This window comes from Oncorhynchus gorbuscha, unplaced genomic scaffold (genome assembly GCF_021184085.1).
Source record: "Oncorhynchus gorbuscha isolate QuinsamMale2020 ecotype Even-year unplaced genomic scaffold, OgorEven_v1.0 Un_scaffold_541, whole genome shotgun sequence".
NCBI lineage: Eukaryota > Metazoa > Chordata > Actinopteri > Salmoniformes > Salmonidae > Oncorhynchus > Oncorhynchus gorbuscha.
Genome location: NW_025745368.1, coordinates 378,071 through 392,768, shown reverse-complemented (window position 1 = coordinate 392,768; position 14,698 = coordinate 378,071). Strand labels below are relative to the sequence as shown.

Here is a 14,698-nt window from a genome sequence, read left to right as displayed (position 1 = left end):
CTACCTTCAAACTCAGTGCCTCTTTGCTTGACATAATGGGAAAATCAAAAGAAATCAGCCAAGACCTCGGGGAAAAAAATGTATACCTCCACAAGTCTGGTTCATCCTTGGGAGCAATTTCCAAATGCCTGAAAGTACCACATTCATCTGTACAAACAATAGTATGCAAGTATAAACACCATGGGACCAAACAGCCATCATACCGCTCAGGAAGGAGACATGTTCTGTCTCCTAGAGATGAACGAACTTTAGTGCCGAAAAGTGCAAATCAATCCCAGAACAACAGCAAAGGACCTTGTGAAGATGCTGGAGGAAAAGTATCTATATCCACAGTAAAACAAGTCCTATATCGACATAACCTGAAAGGCCGCTCAGCAAGGAAGAAGCCACTGCTCCAACACCAACATAAAAAAAGCCAGACTACGGTTTGCAACTGCACATGGACACAAAGATGGTACTTTCTGGAGAAATGTCCTCTGGTCTGATGAAACAAAAATAGAACTGTTTGGACATAATGAGCATCGTTATGTTTGGAGGAAAAAGGGGGAGGCTTGCAAGCCGAAGAACATCACCGCAACCATGAAGCACGGGGGTGGCAGCGTCATGTTGTGTGGGTGCTTTGCTGCAGGAGGGCCAGGTGCACTTCACAAAATACATGGCATCATGAGGGAGGAAAGTTATGTGGATATAATGAAGCAACATTTCCAGCATCAGTCAGGAAGTTAAAGCTTGGTCGCAAAAGGGTCTTCCAAATGGACAATGACCCCAAGCATACTTCCAAAGTTGTGGCAAAATGGCTTAAGGACAACAAAGTCAAGGTATTGGAATGGCCATCACAAAGCCCTGACCTCAATTCCATAGAACATTTGTGGGTAGAACTGAAAAGGCTTGTGGGAGCAAGGAGGCCTACAAACCTGACTCAGTTACACCAGCTCTGTCAGGAGGAATGGGCCAAAATTCACCCAACTTGTGGAAGGCTACCTGAAGAGTTTGACCCAAGTTAAACAATTTAAAGGCAATGGTACCAAATACTAATTGAGTGTATGTAAACTTCTGACCCACTGAGAAAGTGATGAAATAAATCACTCTACTATTATTCTGACATTTCACATTCTTAAAATAAAGTGGTGATCTTAACTGACCAAAAACAGGGAATTTTTACTAGGATTAAATGTCAAGAGTTGTGAAAAACTGAGTTATAATGTATTTGGCTAAGGTGTGTGTAAACTTCCGCTTCAACTGTATTCGTAGCTACATCCATTGTAACAAGAAATAGATGACAGTGGTCATGTTAACTTCACTGATTGGTGGAGCACTCTGCTACAGTTGGCTCATAGTTCAATGGTTGTGAGTTATAATCCCAACTGGGGAAGATAGATTTTTTTCTTAAAATCCTTTATTTCCTATATTCATCCCGTGACCACACACACACACACTTCTAATTCTGCAAAGTGAAAGCATACCTGTGAGAGGGGTCATCCTGGTAGTAGTTGTAGGTGTTCATTTTTATTTAAAAAAAAATGTAATCCCTTTTTCTTCCCAATTTCATGGTGTCCAATTGTTGTAGTAGCTACTATCTTGTCCCATCGCTACAACTCCCGTACGGCTCAGGAGAGACGAAGGTTGAAAGTCATGCGTCCTCCGATATGCAAACCAAGAGTGCACAGTGTTTCCTCAGTGCGCCAGCCGCACCAATGTGTCGGAGGAAACACCGCGCACCTGGCAACCTTGGTTAGCGCGCACTGCCGCCGGCCCGCCAGGGCCCGCTGGTGCGCGATGAAACAAGGACATCCCTACCGACCAAGCCCTTCCTAACCCGGACGACGCTAGGCCAATTGTGCGTCGCTCCACGGACCTCCCGGTCGCGGCCGGTTACGACAGAGCCTTTGCGCGTACCCAGAGTCTCTGATGGCACGGCTGGCGTTGCAGTACAGCGCCCTTAACCACTGCGCACCCGGGAGGCCCTTAGTCTGTGTTAATTTGACCATTGGAAAAAAGAGATACTGGGTAAATACTGTAATGCGGTTTGGATTGAGTTGAGCCCCTTCATTTACAAGGTGATGATTGCACTTTCCTCTCAACACAATACCGCAGTAAATATGAGTCCCCCCCCCCCATAAGGGATTCAAACTTACACTGCAAGTGGCAATAGATGTCAGGAAGTCAGCACATAACAACTGTGAGTTGTGACTTTCCAGAGACGTATTTGCTCGCGATGCACATGATTTTATTATCAGAGCGTGTAAGTGGACTTCTGGTAAGTATACTTCAGTGAGAGAGTGTTGGGATCAGGTACAACTATATTTACCCGCCCCTAAAATGAATATTTATGACCAAGTCCCCCCCCAGTGAGAGAGTGTTGGGACCAGGTACAACTACATTTACCCGCCCCCAAAATGAATATTTATGAGCAAGTCCCCCCCAGTGAGAGAGTGTTGGGATCAGGTACAACTATATTTACCCGCCCCTAAAATGAATATTTATGACCAAGTCCCCCCAGTGAGAGAGTGTTGGGACCAGGTACAACTATATTTACCCGCCCCCAAAATGAATATTTATGAGCAAGTCCCCCAGTGAGAGAGTGTTGGGATCAGGTACAACTACATTTACCCACCCCCAAAATGAATATTTATGAGCAAGTCCCCCCCAGTGAGAGAGTGTTGGGATCAGGTACAACTATATTTACCCGCCCCCAAAATGAATATTTATGAGCAAGTCCCCCAGTGAGAGAGTGTTGGGATCAGGTACAACTACATTTACCCGCCCCCAAAATGAATATTTATGAGCAAGTCCCCCCCCAGTGAGAGAGTGTTGGGATCAGGTACAACTATATTTACCCGCCCCCAAAATGAATATTTATGAGCAAGTCCCCCCCAGTGAGAGAGTGTTGGGATCAGGTACAACTACATTTACCCGCCCCAAAATGAATATTTATGAGCAAGTCCCCCCAGTGAGAGAGTGTTGGGATCAGGTACAACTATATTTACCCGCCCCCAAAATGAATATTTATGAGCAAGTCCCCCCCCAGTGAGAGAGTGTTGGGATCAGGTACAACTATATTTACCCGCTCCTAAAATGAATATTTATGAGCAAGTCCCCCCAGTGAGAGAGTGTTGGGATCAGGTACAACTACATTTACCCGCCCCCAAAATGAATATTTATGAGCAAGTCCCCCCCAGTGAGATAGTGTTGGGACCAGGTACAACTATATTTACCCGCCCCTAAAATGAATATTTATGAGCAAGTCCCGCCCCATCCACAACTTCTCACCTGAATGCATTTTTTTTTTTTACAATGTCAAGGGGTTGGACAAAGGCTGAAATTGGGATTGAGACATATCCTTTAAAAAGGCAAACGTAACTCCACCTAAGAGAGTAGCGTTTTTACTATAACCAGGTTTCTAAACTGATACAAGTGTTTCATTACATTGAAATGAGAGGTGCTAGCCTGGTCCCGGACGTCCTGGCAAAATGGCACAAACAGATCTGAGACCAGGCTAGTGAGGAAGTACATTACACATGATTAGTGACATGTAGCTAAGTGATATATACAGTATTCATCATATTTAAAAAGGACAATCCTCTTTTCAGAGGCTGAAGGCACTAAAACAGGTCCACAGCGTCCATCTTGTTTTTCAGTTTTTTCAGTCGAAAATTCCTAGAACGAGTGAATCCCAGAAGCCAATACTGGAGAGTGTAGCCTACTAGTACCACAGGAAGACCAAAACATCAGAACAAAACAACAAGGACAGACTGGGGAACGGTCCATCTAGTCTACTAGTATCCTGTTCATTCCTTCGTCCCAGAATTCCTTCAACCGGACTTCGAAGCCAATCCCTGGTCGAGCGAAGTCAGAGGTGGGAGGGCAGAGGTTAGAGGTCGTAGGTTAGATCCTACTCCAGTTGGACCAGAAGGTCTCCCTCTCCAACCGTCTCTCCTGCTTTACAGTGGACACTCTTCACCTGGGAGGGAACAACATAGAGGTCTGTTGTCATAGAAACGAGCCATCTGACTGTGGTGATGTGCAGAGGAAAGTAATTCAGTGTGGTTAGTGTAATGGGGGGATGTGGTAATGTAGTAGTGTAGGATAGTGTAATGGGGGGTGTGGTAATGTGTTGTAGTGTAGGTTAGTGTAATGGGGGTGGTAATGTAGTAGTGAGTGTAGGTTAGTGTAATGGGGGGTGTGGTAATGTGTTGTAGTGTAGGTTAGTGTAATGGGGGGTGGTAATGTAGTAGTGAGTGTAGGTTAGTGTAATGGGGGTGTGGTAATGTGTTGTAGTGTAGGTTAGTGTAATGGGGGTGTGGTAATGTGTTGTAGTGTAGGTTAGTGTAATGGGGGTGGTAATGTGTTGTAGTGTAGGTTAGTGTAATGGGGGTGGTAATGTGTTGTAGTGTAGGTTAGTGTAATGGGGGTGTGGTAATGTGTTGTAGTGCTTTTACACCTGCATTGTTTGCTGTTTGGGGTTTTAGGCTGGGTTTCTGTACAGCACTTTGAGATATCAGCTGATGTACGAAGGGCTATATAAATAAATTTGATTTGATTTGATTTAGTGTAGGTTAGTGTAATGGGGGGTGGTAATGTAGTAGTGTAGGTTAGTGTAATGGGGGGTGGTAATGTAGTAGTGTAGGTTAGTGTAATGGGGGGTGTGGTAATGTGTTGTAGTGTAGGTTAGTGTAATGGGGGTGTGGTAATGTGTTGTAGTGTAGGTTAGTGTAATGGGGGTGTGGTAATGTGTTGTAGTGTAGGTTAGTGTAATGGGGGGTGGTAATGTAGTAGTGAGTGTAGGTTAGTGTAACGGGGGTGTGGTAATGTGTTGTAGTGTAGGTTAGTGTAATGGGGGGTGGTAATGTAGTAGTGTAGGTTAGTGTAATGGGGGTGTGGTAATGTAGTAGTGTAGGTTAGTGTAATGGGGGTGTGGTAATGTAGTAGTGTAGGTTAGTGTAATGGGGGTGGTAATGGGGGTGTGGTAATGTAGTAGTGTAGGTTAGTGTAATGGGGGGTGTGGTAATGTAGTAGTGTAGGTTAGTGTAATGGGGGTGTGGTAATGTAGTAGTGTAGGTTAGTGTAATGGGGGGCGGGAATGTAGTAGTGTAGGTTAGTGTAATGGGGGGTGTGGTAATGTGTTGTAGTGTAGGTTAGTGTAATGGGGGGCGGGAATGTAGTAGTGTAGGTTAGTGTAATGGGGGTGTGGTAATGTGTTGTAGGTTAGTGTAATGGGGGGTGGTAATGTAGTAGTGTAGGTTAGTGTAATGGGGGGTGGTAATGTAGTAGTGTAGGTTAGTGTAATGGGGGAAATGTGTTGTAGTGTAGGTTAGTGTAATGGGGGGTGGTAATGTGTTGTAGTGTAGGTTAGTGTAATGGGGGTGTGGTAATGTGTAGTAGTGTAGGTTAGTGTAATAGGGGGGTGATAATGTGTTGTAGTGTAGGTTAGTGTAATGGGGGGTGGTAATGTGCTGTAGTGTAGGTTAGTGTAGTGGGGGGGTCCATTGGCCTTACCTTGGCAGCTTTAGCAGCAATCAAGCTGTTCTGCATCTTCATGGCCTCGATCACACAGATCTCCTGGCCTTCAGCCACCTGGGGAACAACAACAATACATCATTACTACATACAATGATGCATGACTCACGACAGACAGACAGACAGACAGACAGAGAGACATATGCATTAACAGGCGCCAGACACCACATGCAATATTGATAAACCAGCATTCCATCTCCATCATTGAGTGCTGATTTACAAGGTTAAATCATTGATGGATGAGGAGGCGAAACTAATATCCAGCAACATGTAACAACTAATATCCAGCAACATGTAACAACTAATATCCAGCAACATGTAACAACTAATATCCAGCAGCAACAACATGTAACAACTAATATCCAGCAACAACATGTAACAACTAATATCCAGCAACAACATGTAACAACTAATATCCAGCAACATGTAACAACTAATATCCAGCAGCAGCAACATGTAACAACTAATATCCAGCAGCAGCAACATGTAACAACTAATATCCAGCAACAACATGTAACAACTAATATCCAGCAACAACATGTAACAACTAATATCCAGCAGCAGCAACATGTAACAACTAATATCCAGCAGCAGCAACATGTAACAACTAATATCCAGCAGCAGCAACATGTAACAACTAATATCCAGCAGCAGCAACATGTAACAACTAATATCCAGCAACAACATGTAACAACTAATATCCAGCAGCAACATGTAACAACTAATATCCAGCAGCAACATGTAACAACTAATATCCAGCAACAACATGTAACAACTAATATCCAGCAGCAACATGTAACAACTAATATCCAGCAGCAACATGTAACAACTAATATCCAGCAACAACATGTAACAACTAATATCCAGCAACAACATGTAACAACTAATATCCAGCAGCAACAACATGTAACAACTAATATCCAGCAGCAACAACATGTAACAACTAATATCCAGCAGCAACAACATGTAACAACTAATATCCAGCAGCAACAACATGTAACAACTAATATCCAGCAACAACAAGTATGTAACAACTAATATACAGCAGCAACATGTAACAACTAATATCCAGCAACAACATGTAACAACTAATATCCAGCAACAACATGTAACAACTAATATCAAGCAACAACATGTAACAACTAATATCAAGCAGCAACATGTAACAACTAATATCCAGCAACAACATGTAACAACTAATATCCAGCAACAACATGTAACAACTAATATCCAGCAACAACATGTAACAACTAATATCCAGCAGCAACATGTAACAACTAATATCCAGCAACAACATGTAACAACTAATATCCAGCAGCAACAACATGTAACAACTAATATCCAGCAGCAACAACATGTAACAACTAATATCCAGCAGCAACAACATGTAACAACTAATATCCAGCAACAACATGTATGTAACAACTAATATCCAGCAGCAACATGTATGTAACAACTAATATCCAGCAACAACATGTATGTAACAACTAATATCCAGCAACAACATGTATGTAACAACTAATATCCAGCAACAACATGTATGTAACATGTAACAACTAATATCCAGCAACAACATGTATGTAACATGTAACAACTAATATCCAGCAACAACATATATATATTATATATATAAATATATATGCCATATATGCCATTTAGCAGACGCTTTTATCCAAAGCGACTTACAGTCATGTGTGAATACATTTTAGGTATGGGTGGTCCCGGGGATCGAACCCACTACCCTGGCGTTACAAGCGCCATGCTCTACCAACTGAGCTACACAGGACCCAGTAGTGTAGGTTAGTGTAATAGGGGGGTGATAATGTGTTGTAGTGTAGGTTAGTGTAATGGGGGGGGTGGTAATGTGCTGTAGTGTAGGTTAGTGTAGTGGGGGGGTCCATTGGCCTTACCTTGGCAGCTTTAGCAGCAATCAAGCTGTATGTATGTAACATGTAACATGTATGTAACATGTAACAACTAATATCCAGCAACATATATGTAACAACTAATATCCAGCAACAACATGTATGTAACATGTAACAACTAATATCAAGCAACAACATGTATGTAACAGGTCAACAACTAATATCCAGCAACATGTATGTGTTTAACATGTAACATGTCCTTACCACATCATCTCCAGGCTTGACAGACAAAGCCACCACAGATCCAGGCATGATGCTACCACTCTGTTCAGGATGCTCTATGTACCAGGCATGATGCTACCACTCTGTTCAGGATGCTCTATGTACCAGGCATGATGCTACCACTCTGTTCAGGATGCTCTATGTACCAGGCATGATGCTACCACTCTGTTCAGGATGCTCTACGTACCAGGCATGATGCTACCACTCTGTTCAGGATGCTCTACGTACCAGGCATGATGCTACCACTCTGTTCAGGATGCTCTACGTACCAGGCATGATGCTACCACTCTGTTCAGGATGCTCTACGTACCAGGCATGATGCTACCACTCTGTTCAGGATGCTCTATGTACCAGGCATGATGCTACCACTCTGTTCAGGATGCTCTACGTACCAGGCATGATGCTACCACTCTGTTCAGGATGCTCTACGTACCAGGCATGATGCTACCACTCTGTTCAGGATGCTCTACGTACCAGGCATGATGCTACCACTCTGTCCAGGATGCTCTACGTACCAGGCATGATGCTACCACTCTGTCCAGGATGCTCTACGTACCAGGCATGATGCTACCACTCTGTCCAGGATGCTCTACGTACCAGGCATGATGCTACCACTCTGTCCAGGATGCTCTACGTACCAGTGTCTCGGATCTATGTGGATTCTATGTAACATGTACGTTCTTACCACGTCTCCAGGTTTGACAGACACGGCGACCACGGAGCCAGGCATGGGAGAACGCAGGATGCTGCTGGTGTCTTCTGGAACCTTCTCAGGCATGTGAGCGCTCAGCGTGGATACCAGCTGACTGACAACCCGCACCTTAAACTGAACACACAAGAGACAGAGGTCGGGGGTCAATTCACAGTTATCAATTCATTAAATATACAAGTCCACAAAGTATGCCCATGTTGTAAAACTAATGAAAGACAAATAAAGATGAACAACACTCCACATTCATTATTCTGAAACTCCTATTGTGTTGATGCTGTTCTCCTTGGGTCCACCGGGTGGCAGCACCCAACATCATTCGTGTCGGTCTATATCCCTGTCCCTGGCTTAGTGAATCAATACTACTGCTTCTACTGCATTACTGCTACTACTGCATTACAGCCAGTGGGTTCATTCATCAGGCTATTTCATGCCAATCCTTTAATTAGCTCATTAGGCTAATTTATGTCTTACACATAGCTAGCACTGAGTGGCTGGTTTCTCCCTCGTTAAGAGTTGAAACTTCACAAAGCAGCAGGCCTAATAAATATAACAGCCAACGGTAGCTTGGCTCCGAGCAACAAGGTGAGAACGGAGAGTGAGATGAGGAGGGAGAGGTACAAGACATAATTGCTGGTATCTGTTGTGTTGTGCGATTCAATGAGCAGCTGGATACAGAAGTTTGATAACAGCTTGATAACAAAATACCTTCCTAACTCAGTCCTTTTATACAGAACACAAAATATAAACAACATGTAAAGTGTTGGTCCCATGTTTCATTCGCTGAAATAAAAGATCCCAGAACTGTTGCCAGAGAGTTCATTTCTCTACCATAAGCCGCCTCCACCGTCATTTTAGAGAATTTGGCAGTATATTCTACATTTTTTACTTTTGAGTAATTTAGCAGATGGTCTTTATCAGAACGAGTTACAGTGAGTGCATTCATTTCCATATTCCCCGTGGGAATTGAACCCAGAACCCTGGCGTCGCAAGCGTCATGCTCTATCAAATGAGCCACACGGGACACAGCAGTACGTCCAACCTGCCTCACAACCGCAGACCACGTGTAACCACGCCAGCCCAGGACCTCCACATCCGGCTTCTTCACCTACGGGATCATCTGAGACCAGCCACCCGGACAGCTGATGAAAATGTGGGTTTTGCACAACCTAAGAATTTCTGCTCAAACTGTCAGAAACCGTCTCAGGGAAGCTCATCTGTGTTCTCGCCATCCTCACCAGGGTCTTGGCCTGACTGCAGTTTGGCGTCGTCACCGACTTCAGTGGGTAAAACGCTCACCTTCGATGACCACTGGCATGCTGGATGAATCCCGGTTTCAATTGTACCGGGCAGACAGGGTGTATGGCGTCGTGTGGGTGAGCAGTTTGCTGAACATCGTGAACAGAGTGCACCATGGTGGCGGTGGGTTAGGGTACGGGCAGGTTTAAGCTACGGACAAAGAACACAATTGCATTTTATTGATGGCAATTTGATTGATACTGTCAGGAAGTCCTGAGGCCCATTGTCCTGCCATTCACCCGCCACCATCACCTCATGTTTCAGCATGATAATGCACATCCCCACGTCACTTCATGTCGCAAGGATCCGTACACAATTCCTGGAAGCTGAAAATGTCCCAGCATTATCCTGGTTTATCACTGGTCTAGGCTAGGTGGAGCATTATCCTGGCTTAACACTGGTCTAGGCTAGGGAGAGCATTATCCTGGTTTAACACTGGTCTAGGCTAGGTGGAGCATTATCCTGGTTTAACACTGGTCTAGGCTAGGTGGAGCATTATCCTGGTTTAACACTGGTCTAGGCTAGGTGGAGCATTATCCTGGCTTAACACTGGTCTAGGCTAGATGGGGCATTATCCTGGCTTAACACTGGTCTAGGCTAGGTGGGGCATTATCCTGGCTTAACACTGGTCTAGGCTAGGTGGAGCATTATCCTGGTTTAACACTGGTCTAGACTAGGTGGGGCATTATCCTGGTTTATCACTGGTCTAGGCTAGGTGGAGCATTATCCTGGTTTATCACTGGTCTAGGCTAGGTGGAGCATTATCCAGGCTTAACACTGGTCTAGACTAGGTGGGACATTATCCTGGCTTAACACTGGTCTAGGCTAGGTGGAGCATTATCCTGGCTTAACACTGGTCTAGACTAGGTGGGGCATAATCCTGGCTTAACACTGGTCTAGGCTAGCTGGGGCATTATCCTGCCTTAACATTTACATTTAAGTCATTTGGCAGACGCTCTTATCCAGAGCGACTTACAAATTGGCCTTAACACTGGTCTAGACTAGGTGGAGCATTATCCTGTTTTATCACTGGTCTAGACTAGGTGGAGCATTATCCTGGTTTATCACTGGTCTAGACTAGGTGGAGCATTATCCTGCCTTAACACTGGTCTAGGCTAGGTGGAGCATTATCCTGGCTTAACACTGGTCTAGGCTAGGTGGAGCATTGTCCTGGCTTAACACTGGTCTAGGCTAGGGAGGGCATTATCCTGGCTTAACACTGGTCTAGGCTAGGTGGAGCATTATCCTGGCTTATCACTGGTCTAGGCTAGGGAGGGCATTATCCTGGCTTAACACTGGTCTAGGCTAGGTGGAGCATTGTCCTGGCTTAACACTGGTCTAGGCTAGGGAGGGCATTATCCTGGCTTAACACTGGTCTAGGCTAGGTGGAGCATTATCCAGGCTTAACACTGGTCTAGGCTAGGTGGAGCATTATCCTGGCTTAACACTGGTCTAGGCTAGGTGGAGCATTATCCTGGCTTCACACTGGTCTAGGCTAGGTGGAGCATTATCCTGCCTTAACACTGGTCTAGGCTAGGTGGAGCATTATCCTGCCTTAACACTGGTCTAGACTAGGGAGGGCATTATCCTGGTTTATCACTGGTCTAGGCTAGGTGGGGCATTATCACACTACTAGTAGCTTGGTCCCAGTCACACCAATAGAAGGTTGGTCCCAGTCACACTACTAGTAGCTTGGTCCCAGTCACACTACTAGTAGCTTGGTCCCAGTCACACTACTAGTAGCCGGTCCCAGTCACACTACCAGTAGCCGGTCCCAGTCACACTACCAGTAGCCGGTCCCAGTCACACTACCAGTAGCCGGTCCCAGTCAACACTACCAGTAGCCGGTCCCAGTCAACACTACCAGTAGCCGGTCCCAGTCAACACTACCAGTAGCCGGTCCCAGTCACACTACCAGTAGCCGGTCCCAGTCACACTACCAGTAGCCGGTCCCAGTCACACTACCAGTAGCCGGTCCCAGTCACACTACCAGTAGCCGGTCCCAGTCACACTACCAGTAGCCGGTCCCAGTCACACTACCAGTAGCCGGTCCCAGTCACACTACCAGTAGCCGGTCCCAGTCACACTACCAGTAGCCGGTCCCAGTCACACTACCAGTAGCCGGTCCCAGTCACACTACCAGTAGCCGGTCCCAGTCACACTACCAGTAGCCGGTCCCAGTCACACTACCAGTAGCCGGTCCCAGTCACACTACCAGTAGCCGGTCCCAGTCACACTACCAGTAGCCGGTCCCAGTCACACTACCAGTAGCCGGTCCCAGTCACACTACCAGTAGCCGGTCCCAGTCACACTACCAGTAGCCGGTCCCAGTCACACTACCAGTAGCCGGTCCCAGTCACACTACCAGTAGCCGGTCCCAGTCACACTACCAGTAGCCGGTCCCAGTCACACTACCAGTAGCCGGTCCCAGTCACACTACCAGTAGCCGGTCCCAGTCACACTACCAGTAGCCGGTCCCAGTCACACTACCAGTAGCTGGTCCCAGTCACACTACCAGTAGCTGGTCCCAGTCACACTACCAGTAGCTGGTCCCAGTCACACTACCAGTAGCTGGTCCCAGTCACACTACCAGTAGTCCCAGTCACACTACCAGTAGCTGGTCCCAGTCACACTACCAGTAGCTGGTCCCAGTCACACTACCAGTAGCTGGTCCCAGTCACACTACCAGTAGCTGGTCCCAGTCACACTACCAGTAGCTGGTCCCAGTCACACTACCAGTAGCTGGTCCCAGTCACACTACCAGTAGCTGGTCCCAGTCACACTACCAGTAGCTGGTCCCAGTCACACTACCAGTAGCTGGTCCCAGTCACACTACCAGTAGCTGGTCCCAGTCACACTACTAGTAGCTGGTCCCAGTCACACTACCAGTAGCTGGTCCCAGTCACACTACTAGTAGCTGGTCCCAGTCACACTACCAGTAGCTGGTCCCAGTCACACTACTAGTAGCTGGTCCCAGTCACACTACCAGTAGCTGGTCCCAGTCACACTACTAGTAGCTTGGTCCCAGTCACACTACCAGTAGCTGGTCCCAGTCACACTACTAGTAGCTGGTCCCAGTCACTGACCTGTATATGAAGGTCACAGAACAATAACATTAGGAAGCCACCCACCATGTTAATGACCTCATGCATCCTTGTCTGTTTACCTTCCTCACCCCTGGAACCCTGCCCTCATAAGACTGTATTTAGTGGACACATACACACACACACTCACACACACACACACACGACAGGTCATCCTCTTCACAACACCATCAAAGTGACTAAAATAACCCCTGGCCGGGGTACCCCCAAAGGACACCCCCAAACAAACAGCCATTGATTCCCAAGGCCGACAATCCCTTGTTGGAAAACCAGGAGCGGGGAGGGAAACCCAAGCTGGACTCGTAAATCAGGGCTGTAATCCGGAGTGTCAGGAGTGTGGGGAATGGGAGCGTTGGGATGGCCTGGGGAAATGCAGGCTTAGACAGGATTTCTGCCCAGGAAACAACAGTGACTAACAGCCCTCATATTGCCCCCGTTGACTGTCACCCCAGTTCAGATACAGGTCAACCAACCAGGTTAACTAGGTGTTGATCTGTAACCAGCCTGGTAACTAGGTGTTGTTCTGTAACCAGCCTGGTAACTAGGTGTTGTTCTGTAACCAGCCTGGTAACTAGGTGTTGGTCTGTAACCAGCCTGGTAACTAGGTGTTGGTCTGTAACCAGCCTGGTAACTAGGTGTTGGTCTGTAACCAGCCTGGTAACTAGGTGTTGGTCTGTAACCAGCCTGGTAACTAGGTGTTGGTCTGTAACCAGCCTGGTAACTAGGTGTTGGTCTGGAACCAGCCTGGTAACTAGGTGTTGGTCTGGAACCAGCCTGGTAACTAGGTGTTGGTCTGTAACCAGCCTGGTAACTAGGTGTTGGTCTGTAACCAGCCTGGTAACTAGGTGTTGGTCTGTAACCAGCCTGGTAACTAGGTGTTGGTCTGTAACCAGCCTGGTAACTAGGGGTTGGTCTGAAACCAGCCTGGTAACTAGGTGTTGTTCTGAAACCAGCCTGGTAACTAGGTGTTGTTCTGAAACCAGCCTGGTAACTAGGTGTTGTTCTGTAACCAGCCTGGTAACTAGGTGTTGTTCTGAAACCAGAAGTACTAAAGGTCTATTCAACTCCAGGCCGGGAGGGCAACAGGAGACCTACGGCTGGTTTCTTTTCCAGATGGTTATTGATGTTATTGAACCCTGTACTACTGAGGGACTCCATGGCCCCAGCTAGACTAGAACATACCCAGGAAGAGCTAGACTAGAACATACCCAGGATGAGCTAGACTAGAACATACCCAGGATGAGCTAGACTAGAACATACCCAGGATGAGCTAGACTAGAACATACCCAGGATGAGCTAGACTAGAACATACCCAGGATGAGCTAGACTAGAACATACCCAGGATGAGCTAGACTAGAACATACCCAGGATGAGCAAGACTAGAACATACCCAGGATGAGCTAGACTAGAACATACCCAGGATGAGCTAGACTAGAACATACCCAGGATGAGCTAGACTAGAACATACCCAGGATGAGCTAGACTAGAACATACCCAGGATGAGCTAGACTAGAACATACCCAGGATGAGCTGGACTAGAACATACCCAGGATGAGCTGGACTAGAACATACCCAGGATGAGCTAGACTAGAACATACCCAGGATGAGGTGGACTAGAACATACCCAGGATGAGCTATAGACTGGAACATACCCAGGATGAGCTATAGACTAGAACATACCCAGGATGAGCTAGACTAGAACATACCCAGGATGAGCTGGACTAGAACATACCCAGGATGAGCTGGACTAGAACATACCCAGGATGAGCTAGACTAGAACATACCCAGGATGAGCTATAGACTAGAACATACCCAGGATGAGCTGGACTAGAACATACCCAGGATGAGCTAGACTAGAACATACCCAGGATAATATAATATAATATATAATAATAATATATGCCATTTAGCAGACGCTTTTA

General features: G+C 46.2%; 1 protein-coding gene across 1 annotated transcript in view; it reads right to left on the bottom strand.

Annotated features, from left to right (window-relative positions):
• Positions 1-3,367: 3,367 nt before the first annotated feature.
• The window catches only part of LOC124018542 (propionyl-CoA carboxylase alpha chain, mitochondrial-like), a 28,613-nt gene continuing 17,282 nt past the window's right edge, over positions 3,368-14,698 (bottom strand). The window contains exons 12-14 of the mRNA XM_046333875.1: positions 8,350-8,490; positions 5,497-5,574; positions 3,368-3,961 (exon numbers count right to left, since the gene is read on the bottom strand). Coding sequence (XP_046189831.1) covers positions 3,893-3,961; positions 5,497-5,574; positions 8,350-8,490 — 288 coding nt within the window. The 3' untranslated portion in view covers positions 3,368-3,892. The remainder of the gene's footprint in view (positions 3,962-5,496; positions 5,575-8,349; positions 8,491-14,698) is intronic.